The sequence below is a fragment of the Macrotis lagotis genome, chromosome 7 (assembly GCF_037893015.1).
Source record: "Macrotis lagotis isolate mMagLag1 chromosome 7, bilby.v1.9.chrom.fasta, whole genome shotgun sequence".
In the NCBI taxonomy this organism is placed as follows: domain Eukaryota; kingdom Metazoa; phylum Chordata; class Mammalia; order Peramelemorphia; family Peramelidae; genus Macrotis; species Macrotis lagotis.
In genome coordinates, this window is record NC_133664.1 from 150,687,376 (window position 1) to 150,699,860 (window position 12,485).

A 12,485-nucleotide genomic window follows, 5' to 3' on the forward strand; every position below is an offset into this window, starting at 1 on the left:
TAGGTTCGTAATAAATACAGCTTGAATTGAACTTGATTGAACAAAGATTCACACTAGTCACACAGGCAGTAAGTGTCAGTTCTAGGGGCCTGACAACTGAAATGCTTTATATAAAATTGTATATGTAAATTTATACAAATTTTCAAAACAAAATTCTCTGTGAAATGTTTCAAGGGGAATCCATGCTGACTTGAAACTTAGGATTCATAATTGATTTGAGGATTCATTTACAACATATGATATGTGAATTTACTCATGATTGATTAGTCATTCTCTTTAGGCTCTGGTGTTATTATGTTTAAATAGATTCAGTGATACAATGGATAGAGCATAGGACCTGGACTTTAAGAAGACCTGAAATCAAGACTCAGGCTTATTGACTGTGATTCTGGGTAAATCATTTCACTCACCACTATGCCTCAGTTTCCTCAAATATAAAATGTTTCATAACAGGGTTCTTGTAAGAATCAAATGAAATATTATTAAATATTTATTTCCTTCCTCTCCATTTGTAATTGTGATCGTGTCTTGACACCCCATCTGGACCAAAGTTAGAAATAAAGTGATAAAGCATTGAAATAGGATCAGAGTTACTACCATTTCTATTTTAAAAAAAAATTGTAGCCCATTTGGGATTATGGGGGTACTTTTAAGTTACCCCCTAACCTTTTGTCTACTTTGCAATTGGCTTTCTGCAATTATGTGAATTCATTTTAAACATGACGCCTTTAGAAATTTCATCAATATAACTTCCACAAAAAGTTACTATACAATTGGGAGTAAGGAGCCTTCAGAGTTGCTGTATCACATTGTATTGAGGCAGTGAGATGCAGGCAAAGGAAACCTCCTCTTGGAGTTAGCAAATCTCTATTCAAATTCTCACTAATACGTTTCTTATTAGCTATGTCAATGTGATTTAATCACTTAACTTTTGAGCCTCAGTTTCATTTTCTGCCAAAAAAAGAAGAATACTTGCATTTACCAATATCAAAGAATTGTAAGATTGTAAACAGAAGTGTCTCTGTGTGTATAATATGTGAGGTATTAAATATACTGATAATAAAGTCTTAGGACCTGTGTACTGACTTTTTCTTCATTGTGTTCTTTTTGTTTTTCCTTCTCAATGAATTATTTCCATCTGTTTATTGCTGGAATTTCATTTTTTTTTTGTAAATTTTGTTAGCCTTCCACTCTTGTTATGAAGTCTTACAGGCAGAAAAAAAGGATTTAAATGAAGTTTTCCAGGAGGGAGAGCAAATAGAAAAATTAGTATTTATGAAGTAAAATTTAAAGTGCCTAAAAAGTTAACCTGATAATGTTGAAAGTGGCATTTTTCAAATGGTATGATTATCTAGTTTCTGGCCTTCCTTTCCCCAGCTTTTCAGCGTCTTCCACAAAGTGAAAGAGTTTCCCAAGGTCTAAATGGAGACCTTTATTTTTCTAATGTGCTACCAGAAGATACTCGTGAAGATTATATTTGTTATGCAAGATTTAATCATACTCAGACCATCCAGCAGAAGCAACCCATTTCTGTAAAAGTACATTCAAGTATGTATTAAATTTCCTGAATTTATATTTGTCAGCTTTACTAATATGTATAATATAGATGAATATATATGATATACTACCTATATTGAATTAAATAGATTTATTGAATAAAAAATTTTCTCTGTATCCCAATAAATTGTTATAAATATCAATAGCTACCCTGGATACCTTTTATATTTTACAATAAACAATGATGTATATTTTTGTTATTATTTCATCAAGGAACATGCTATATAATGTTTAGTTTTTGGTACTGTTTTTATGTATAAAGGATGATTTATCACATCCTGAATTTTAATTGTTTTCTTCAGGCATGAGTTCTAAGTTCATAATTTTATTGGTCAAAAGTTACCATACGACAGTGAAATTTACAACCAGTTTTTATTTGCTAGAACTGACAATCTTATATAGACGTTATCAGTTTCCTCTTGTTGCCCAGTATTTTTAATCCTTCCCCTTATTTTTGGTGCATTTTTCATAATATTCTGTTTATTTCAGTGGATGAATTGAATGACACTATAACTGCTAATTTGAGTGACTCTGAGTTTTACAGTGGTAAGTTATGGTGATCATAACTACTCTTGTCTCCATTGTAGAAATTAGTAAACTAACTCCACCTCCATAGCTACATAACCATGATTGCCTTTTTTAAAAATTTTATGTAGTTCTGTGGATAAAAACCTTTAAAATTGCGTTACTAAAAAAACTTTTAATGTTATCTATATTTTTTCACATTGTGGAAACTTCCATTCTAGTGCGTATGTTTACCTGGAGAACCATTTCACATGATCTAGAAATTATTTTTAAATTTAACTTCTCTGTTCTTTTTTCTTCTTCTCACATTTTCCTATGCGTTCAGTGAAATGTTGAAGGGTATATTAATGTTTACTCAGACTAACTGCTTGTTTAAAGTAACAGTAATATCTTTAGGCATTATTAGTGAATAAGATCAGCAACTAATACTTTGGTAGATGCTTTTTAAAATTATTGAAGTTCCCTCATTTTATCTATTTTAATTTCATAAAAATGGCAGTAGCATTTCTTAAATCACTTATGGATCTTTTAAATTAAACATGGTATTATAATCATTCCTTTTTGTTCAAGTAATCCAAAAACAAGACATAAAAAGACTTGTGTAGTTTTCAGGAATAAATATAAATATCCATATTTAGTAAATAAAATTTTAATTACTTATTGAGTGATTAAGTGCATGATGATATAAGTAGATAGACAGTCAGCCCTGAAGTCAGAAAAATCTGAGTTAAAGTCTCTCCTCTACCACATATTAAAGGGACCCTGGGCAAGTTCACTTCAACTATTAGTCCTGATATAAGTCCTACTATAAGTAGGAAGATAGGTGCTGCTTTGCTTTGATAAAGAGAACTCCCTCACTGGGTGGTCCCTAAATAAAATTGTTTTTAAAGAAAGAAATTATGCAGCTAATGTTGAAAGGAAAACCAGCTATTGTATCCTATAAATGTAATTTTTATGGCATGCTGTAGTTTTAAAACAGGTAAGAGTTTGGTTTTCCTATGATATTTTATATACATTGACCCTTGAAACCTGTTTTATCAACCAATAAAAAATGTCCAACATAAGCTTTCTGTTAATAGTTGGGATAGGAACTAAAACTGTTAAGGAGGAAATTTAACATAGACATTCAGTTACAAGTTATATGTGTTTGCTGGACAAGTGTCTAACATTTATTTGATTGCTATCTCTTTATGCTCCCTTAAAGAACAGATTCACCGTTCCCATACCCTGAGTTTAGTTTACATAAGGGCATCCATCCCCCCTCACAATCCCTAAATTCTCATCAGCAAAATTCTGATTATTCTCTTACAATGTTCAGTGATTCCCTTTCATCCCTTTTCCCCCACCTTTGAAAGCTTGGGTCTCCCTATTTCACCAGACAAGAAATGCTGGGGCTATTCATAGGCTCCTTCTGACCATTGATCATCATGGGAACTTTGACATTCCCTACATGCAACTGTGATGGGTTTGCTTCTCCTTAGCCTACTGCCAACCCTCCTGCCCATTACCACCACAATGATGTCAAACTTAGTGAGGATACCCAATAACCTACTACAGTGAGAATAATCTGCAGTGCAGAATTTCTGACCCTAAGGTTAAAAGATCTACCAGTCTCAGCCTCCTCAGTAGCTGGGATTATAGGCATAGAACACTATGCCTGACTTCATTCCCTTTATTAACTCAAATGTCACAGAATGACCATCCAATATCAGGTAGTTCCTTTTCAAAATACATAGTCATATTTTTGACCAGATAGAGGTATATATGTATATATATATATATATACATATATATATACACATATATATATGTGTATATATGTATATATATACGCACACATATCTATTCATATATATATTTGACATATATTACTGTATATTTAATGTATGTATATGATATTCATGCATATTGTATATCTATAAATATGCTTAATACACACACTTAATACTTAACAATACACTTTTAAAATACATAGACTAATAGATTGTTTTTAAGTCTTCCTGTTTCTCTGGGAGATGGATGGGTAGTAAAAATAATAGTTCCTTTATTTAAGCATTCAACTAACACAAATTGTTACTAGGTCTGGCCAAATGAATAAATGGTTTTTTGTAAGGAACATATGAACACCTAATAATTTTAACTTCCAAACTGAAATGAACATGAATGTAGGATAGGATATTTAGGGGAAAAGAAATTGTAAATGTATTATTCATAGCTACTTAATAAATGTGATTCTGTACTTTTGACTTTCTTCACTACAGCCAAGTCCTATATTGAGAGGCCACCAAAACTTTTGACTCCAGAAGGCCGTACAAGTCATAAGGAAGAGTTACGCGAAAATGTTCTTTCCCTAGAGTGTATTGCAGAAGGCTTGTGAGTTGATTTTTGGTCCTAATATATATTTCTTTTTTTTTTCTTTTTTTAATTTTTTTTGTTTTTTTTCTTTTTTACTAATATATATTTCTAATAACAAAAAATTATAGTATACTTATAACAAGGTATTAAAGGCTATAAGTAGTCCAGGTCAGACTATGCCTGTGCCAAGGAGACTTGGCTAATTAAGTATTTTAAAAGTAGGCAGAATGAATTGCACATTTGTTAAACTGATTAATTTACAAGATAGGCAGTAAGTTCATATCTACTTATTTTAGTCTATGACTTAGCTCAATGGAATAGGCGCAGTTATTATTCTGTGACTGGTAAGACTGATTGATTGACTTATTCTTTCTGAGATCCTTCGACTACTTGAAAGTCAGAAGACTATCCTGACATCAAAGGGAGACTTCAGTTTAAGTGAACATGGTACAGTTTAGTAAAAGTTAAAATCAGACAAAGTTATTTAATTTGGGGGAAAATGATCCCATAGCTGTGTTTTATCACCATTTCCCCCATACAAATGAAGCAAAGGACTATGACCATAATCTATCACCACAACCAGGACAAAAAGTCAGAGTGTAAGCCCTAGTCACACTGTCAATAGCATCCTCATCATCTTAAAAAAAAATTGCATTGTGCTATTTGGAATACTTGTACATTTCAGTGCATTGCTTATTTTTCTTTTCCTAGGAGAAGGTATAATTATTTGTATTGGTTATAATTCACTCTTAAATTTGCCTATATAAGGATTTCATAAAGTCCTGGAATCTTAGGAATCAGGGAGCTTATAAATCAGATGATCCATGGCCCACATTATACAGGTGGGAAAGTTGAGGTCCTAGGCTATTAAAACCTTTCCTAGCGATGTACAGTTAATTACTGGCAGGACAAGACTTGAAAGTATCTTCTGACTTACTCTAAAATTCTTTCCCTATCTCCATGTTTAAAATACTGTTGTCACCTTTAAACTAAAAGTGTCAAATGATCCTCAACACTCCCTTTATTCTTTCCTTAATTCTCTATGTTTATTATTTTAAAGTAGTCATCAATAACAGTACTAACTTTCATCACCACAATTCTCTGTGAATCAGTCAGTGAGAAAACTGAGGCTCAGACAGGTGACATGATGCATCTGTGGTCCTATAGCTAGTATAAGTGACCTGAACTTGGTAAGTATGAGCTGTGTGAACCCCATATTTCTACATAACACAAAACTTCCATATTATCAGAATACACTTACCATTAAGGAGGCATCTGGTCTGTAGACAGATTTCAGGGCACTGGCAAGGAAATTTCTTTCAGATATTCTTGCTGACACTTCCATTGAAAATGTTGACTGAAATCTCAGAAACAAGAGCCGTTGCCATCATAAATAATTTGTTCAGTTCTTTCCCTGACATTGTGGCAGTTGTCTGTGGGAAGCCACTGGGCTCACATTCTAATCCTGCCCCTGACTTTCCTAGATTAGACGTCCTGGCATTCTTTTTCCTTTAACTGGGTGTGTTTGGAGACCTCTCCTGGTCAGGGTGGCAAACTCCACTGGCACAGTACTGCTGAAGGAACCCTTGAAACAAGTTCTAATATCCACTTTCTTGTATTAAAGGACTTTGTGACATCCTTCAGACCTATTTTAGTTTGATTTTAAGGGGAAGAATAGGGTACAATCCAGTGATTCTCAAACCTTATGGAACAATGTCATTCTTTTGTAGTGGAAAGGACATTTATTTGCAAACTATGATCTTTGACAAGTCACCTTGACTTCTTTGGACTTCTCTATACAATGGGGAGAAAAATGGCCTATATAAAACCCTTAGATTTTCTTCTCTATCTTAATATAAGAATCTATTCTATAATTTAAGTACAACTCTCTCATACTATTTGTCATTTATTTATGATCTATTAAAATAGGATTTTAAAATTTTATTTAATCTTTTCAGATGATCTGACCACTCCCCCCCCCATATGTATTGCAAAATCACTTTTGAAAAGCTCTGATCTGATCTTCGATAAGTAAGCCAGGCATTAGTACAATGCATCCAAATATTCTGTATTTGCAAGAATAGTTAAGTAAAAGAGGAACCAGAAAAAATAATTTAGTAATGTTGAAAATATATTCATCTCTCCCACTCTCACTATGAAATTTTATGTTCGTTTCAGTTAGTTTGATCTTTATGTCAGTGTTAAATAATTGAAAGCCGATAAATGCCTTCCATTTATATAATGCCTTTAATTTTTCCTTTGTTATCTTCACAGATTAAGTTTATTATAAAAGATGTTTACATGGTTGTGTAACATCAAGTGTTGTATAAGTGTTAACTATTATTATTTTCCTTTGAGCAAACTTTTTCCCACAGTTTTCCCACTCAGTCCACTATTTTATGAAAAAACAAACACAATTTTTTAAAAATGCACACAACAACCCTCCCTATAAGATCAGAATGTTAGATTTTATCCTCCTTTGGGCAAATGCGAAAATGGAAGTTTGAGGAGTTTAAGATAAGTGTGGGCAAACTAGTAGTATTAAGTTCCAGAAATAAAGCTAGGACCAAATAATGGAACTTATGTTCATTTTGTACTTATTTACTCTGGAGAATGTAAGCTTGTTGAGAGGACTACTCTATTTTTGTCTTTCTATTTCCATTACTTTGCATCTGTTAAATTGAAAATAAAGCTATATATGGAGATTCATGGGAAGAGGTGTTTATATCAATTGGTTCATTGTAGATTGATGAGTCCATCTGATGGAACATTACAAGTGAGCATCATTTTTGTGATAATTGCTTCAATCAAAAATTTCAAAGACCTTTTTCTTTGATCAGAGATCAATTTGCATAAGATACCTAAGTATCATCCTGGAAATATCTTATGCAATATGGTTTTGACATTTTTAAGTAATCATAATATTGACAGAAGTAACCAAAATATTGACTATATTGAGGTCACCAAAAATTCTAATGTGAATTTTTTAAATTCCAAGTATCTAATGTGAAGTTTTCAGTACTTGTATAATGAGTTGGAAGTTTATAAAATCTATCTCATGATTAACCATTTAAATGCTTATAGGAAATAAAGATACATCAGTTTTTATAACATCAGTATCTTTTTTTTTTTGTCATATCAGGCCTACTCCCACTATTAACTGGACAAAAGAAGATGGAGAGCTACCTGTCAACCGGACGTTTTACAAAAACTTTAAGAAAACTCTGAATATCATTCAAGTTTCAGAGGCAGACTCTGGAAAATACAAATGTACAGCAAAAAATTCTTTAGGCTATGTTGAGCATACTATTTCAGTCACAGTCAAAGGTACAATAATGTTTAAAATACATTCACCTTAGTTAGATTGGAGGTATAATAAATTAAATATCAACTTTGATGCAATAAATGATTTTGTATGATTTGGGCATATATAGCATGTCTCAAAAGTCTTAATGCATTTTAAGTTTTGTTCACAATAGTAAAGCTTTAAAATGCACTACGAGTTTTAGCACATCCAGTATATCATTTTGAAATGCTTCTTGGCAGTGGACTTAAATCAAAGTAATAATAAGCTACTTCAGTTTTGAAAGGAATTAAAGATCAAAATTAGTCCCTTATATACCTCTTGGTTGACCTATGACATATGACAAATCAGCCCTGCTTTTAATTCCTAATTGCTGTTAAGTCAAATGAAGGAAATAATACTGAGAACAAAGAAATTATTAAAATTACTCTCTAGATAGCCTTTGAAAATACCCCATTATTAATATGAAGTTGGGTACAAGTATTGATTAATTCATTTTCTTAAAAATGGAAGCCTGACCTAACAAATTTTTTAGACTATATGTCAGTATTTCAATTGTCTTATATTTCACATATGTCAGTATTTCAAAATTATGAATACTCCTCCTATCCATACTCACTGCAAAAAAACTTAAACCTTAGCAGATAACTTCCATGAGTTATTGTGACCAAAAATATTTAGTTAATTCCTTGGAGGTCAGCATTATGCCTCTCCATAATTCCTTGACTAATTGTTGAAGGAAATACTAGAACTATAGGCCCTTTTGTGATAGAACCTGTCAAAGTTTGTGTCCAACTGGCAAAGCCTTCCAGGAACCAATGTCATCTCCATGGTACACTGAAGCCTCTGGGAAGGACTTTAGCAGAGGGTTTTAGGATACATGAGCAGAGTATGAATTTTGAGACAAAGAGTTATCATTTTCTCACCATTGTGTTATAATACTTGTTTGATTCAGATCTTTATTTTTGTCCTCAATAAAGCGGCCCCATATTGGATCACAGCACCTAGAAACCTTGTACTGTCCCCTGGGGAAGATGGCACTTTGATCTGCAGAGCTAATGGAAATCCCAAACCCAACATTAGCTGGCTTACAAATGGTGTTCCAATAGAAAGTAAGTTCTGTTTGTTGACTTTACTTTTGTTTAAATATGTGACTATATACATAATTCAAAACTAATAAAGCAGGATTAGATACTCAGGCAAGACAAATTTTAATAGACTAAAAAATTTCCGCAACATGAACTTTGTTTTTATTTAATAATGTTTTCCATTTTTCCTAATTGCATGTAAAAACAATTTTTAACATTTTTTAAATTTTGAATTTTAAATTATTTCCCTCTTTCCCTTCCTTCTCACCCTCCCCAAGATAGTAAGCAATTTGATATAGGGTATGTATGTGCAATCACAACAAGAACTTTGTTGAATGCTAAGGGATATTATGACATAAACAAATTACATAATATATATGGGGATTTGTTAATGTTTCCTCTTTCATATACTTAAATCTCTCTGAAAAAGTCAACTTTTTAAATTTCCAAGTGTCGGGTGTTTCTTTGATCACAGAAGGTCTTATGTGTTTGAAGAAACTTGGAAAAGATTCTTATAGAATCTTTGAAAACTAGAATTAAATTGCTCTACAACAGTACAAACAGAAAAGAAAATGGGTAAAATAAACAGGAATGGACCCAATGGAACTAAAGGGCAAGTCACTTAACCTCCCTTCTTCTGTTTCCTTATATGTAAAAGAAAAAGGTGGAATTAGGTGTCCTCCAAGGGCCCTACAAGATAATCTTTCAGTGAGATCTGATGATTGTTAAGTTAGTTAAGCATTCTACTTATTCCCTGGATACCATGCCTTCCAATCTTCCCTGTGATCATGCTTCATAAATCATTTCATTACTCACATGAATCTTCAGTCCCTTCCTGTATCCTGGCTTCTACCTTTACAATCCTCTTATACCTTACTCCCCAACACATACTCTTTAATCTGGTGCCACTGACTTCCTTGTTTTTCCACAAGCAAAACACTCCATCACTTGGCTTTGGACATTGTCTTTGACTGTCCCCAGACCTGGAATATTCTCCCTCCTTCATTCTTACCAGTGACTTTCCTGGATTCCCTTAAATACCAGTTAAAATCTCACATTTTCCAGGAAGACTTGCCTAAATCATCTTAATTCCAGTGCCTTCCTTTGGTTAATAATTTCCTATTTATCATATATATATATATATATATATTTAATTTTGTATATATTGATAAACTGTCTTCCTCTTCTCCTCTCCTCTTACTAAAGGGGGGGGGTGCAGTTCTTTTGAGGGGCAGGGAATGTCTTTTAACCTCTTTTTGTATCCTCCAGTGCTTAGAACAATGATTAGCATGTAGTAGCTTCTTAACGTTTACTGAATTGGCATAAGAGTTGCCTAGAAGCCTGAGAAGTTAAGGGACTTGCCCAAAGTCACACAACCTGTATGTATCAGAAGTGGAAACTGAATCCAAGTATTCCTGTCTCTAAGATCAGCCCTCTATCTATTATGCCTCAGAATCTTTCTCTCTACCCTTAAAAAATTCTTTTAAATCATCCCTTAAGCTTCCTATTTCTTTATCATTTTTCTCCTATTCCTTACTAAACTAAAAAAAGGAATATGCTGTTAATTCTACTGTCTCTGCTTTCTCATCACCCTCAGACCCCTGAAATCTGACGTTTATCCCTATCACTCCACTAAAACTGCTCCTTCCAAAGTCACCTACAACTGAGAAATTGCCAAATCTAATTATCTTTTCTCAGTCCTCAACCTCTCTGCAGCATTTGACACTGTTAACCTACTGTCTTTTCCCCTGGTTTCCATGACACTTCAATTTACTAGGTATCCTCCTCTCGGTTGATCATGTCATCTCAGTGTTCCTTACCAATTCATCTTCATCCTCCAAATGCCAAAGTAAGTGTGAAGTCTCGATGCTATTATTGGTCTCCCTTTCTTGTCCTACATTCTCTATCTTGGAATCATAATCATGGGCATAACTTCAATTATTTTTCTCCATGCACATGACTTCCAAATCAATATCTCCAGTCCTGACCTTTTCTATGAGCTCCTGGTCCACATTTACAGCTACTTATAGGAACTCTCCACCTAGATGCCTGGAATGCTCTGAACACAGATATCAAATAAACCTATTCAAAATGCAGAGTTTAGCACTGACAGTTTTAGAAAAAGAAAAAGAAATATTAGGCCAGAGACCCTTTCAGAAGTTCTAGCATTAAGCCATTCTAGCTTAATAAGATTATCTAGAGCTTGGTTTCTGGCACCTTAAACTTTGAGACACCTAATTTTATACCATACCCAGATAGTGAAGGAAATTAGTGGCTAGACATGTAAATACTTTACACTGATTGATTCTTTATAACCCATCCAAATTGGTGGGGGGAAAGGATTTTTTTTTTAGAAAATGCCCTTTAAGTGTTTTAAATAGTTCCTTAAAATAATAAATTTATTTCAAGATGCATCTTCAAAGTAGGCATAGCATTTGGATAAAAGTTTCTGAAAGCTAATATTAATGAAAGATGGGAGGAACAAGTCATTATCTTAGAATATCTATCTATCTATCTATCTATCTATCTATCTATAGGGAAGCTTAGAAAGGAAAGGAGTATCAAAGTCTGGACTTAGTATGGAGAATTTTCTATTGTAGGTTCAGCTCTAATAACTATAGGAGCTTGCCAAGACACTTAGTTTCTATGTATCTCAATTTCCTACTTAGAAGGAAATAGTAATACCAGCTCTGCCTAGTTTATAAGGTTGTTTTCAGGACAAATGAAAATATACTTGAAAGTACTTTGTAACTTATATAAAACATTAAGGTGGTATTTTGCAAGAGGCAATGGGGAGAAGAAAAAAAAATAGCCCAGATAACCTCTTAGTTCTGTCATTAAGACAAAGATTCAAGGAAGGTAGAGCTCAGAGGAATCCCTACTACCACACCCCCTGCCCCACCACCCCCTTTCTTTAGGGTATAATAAATAAGACACTCATCCCTGACATAATTGAGCTGTTACAACGACTGACAAGTGGATGGCAAATCATGGAGGCAGTCACCAGAGAAAAAGAGATGGCTCTACCATAGAGGTCTGAAATAGACCTGAGGTTCATATTTTTCCCATTTATTTTCTGTCATTGTATTTCTCTGAATTCTTTTTTTTTTCTGTTTTTGTAAACTTGATTTTGTTTCATGATGTGAAGAATGGAGGAAGAAGCACATTTACCCTATCCTAATAGGGGCTCTGGAAATATACTGGTGTCCTGTTACCCACCAAGGGCCAACTCTCCTTTCTGGAGAGTATTTTCTTATCCTGCTTTAGTAACTGAACCAGTGCTATTATTTAGAATTTGTTTACTCATTGACTTGATAGTACAAAATGCAGAGGTGTTTAATAAAGCTTATCAGTATAGTTTTTAAGTGTATCATTTTTTGTTTGGTTTTTTTTTGTTTGTTTGTTTTTGGTTTTGGTTTTTTCAAGGCAATGGGGTGAAGTGGCTTGCCCAAGACCACACAGCTAGGTAATTAGAAAGTGTCTGAGGCTGGATTTGAACTCAGGTACTCCTGATTCCAACGCCAGTACTCTATCTACTGCGCCACCTAGCTGCCCCATCACTTTTTAAAATATGTAGATTTGGGGGCGGCTAGGTGGTGCAGTGGATAAAGCACTAGCCCTGGAGTCAGGAGTACCTCAGTTCAAATCTGACCTCA

General features: G+C 33.6%; 1 protein-coding gene across 15 annotated transcripts in view; it reads left to right on the forward strand.

The window, feature by feature from the left end:
* NRCAM (neuronal cell adhesion molecule) overlaps positions 1-12,485 on the forward strand; it is a 302,674-nt gene that overhangs the window by 227,887 nt on the left and 62,302 nt on the right. For 10 of the 15 annotated variants that reach the window (XM_074193908.1, XM_074193918.1, XM_074193913.1 and 7 more), the window contains 5 exons: positions 1,378-1,548; positions 2,047-2,103; positions 4,344-4,455; positions 7,580-7,764; positions 8,722-8,853. In XM_074193908.1, coding sequence (XP_074050009.1) covers positions 1,378-1,548; positions 2,047-2,103; positions 4,344-4,455; positions 7,580-7,764; positions 8,722-8,853 — 657 coding nt within the window. The remainder of the gene's footprint in view (positions 1-1,377; positions 1,549-2,046; positions 2,104-4,343; positions 4,456-7,579; positions 7,765-8,721; positions 8,854-12,485) is intronic. The other 5 variants (XM_074193911.1, XM_074193919.1, XM_074193916.1 and 2 more) reach the window with 1 other exon arrangement.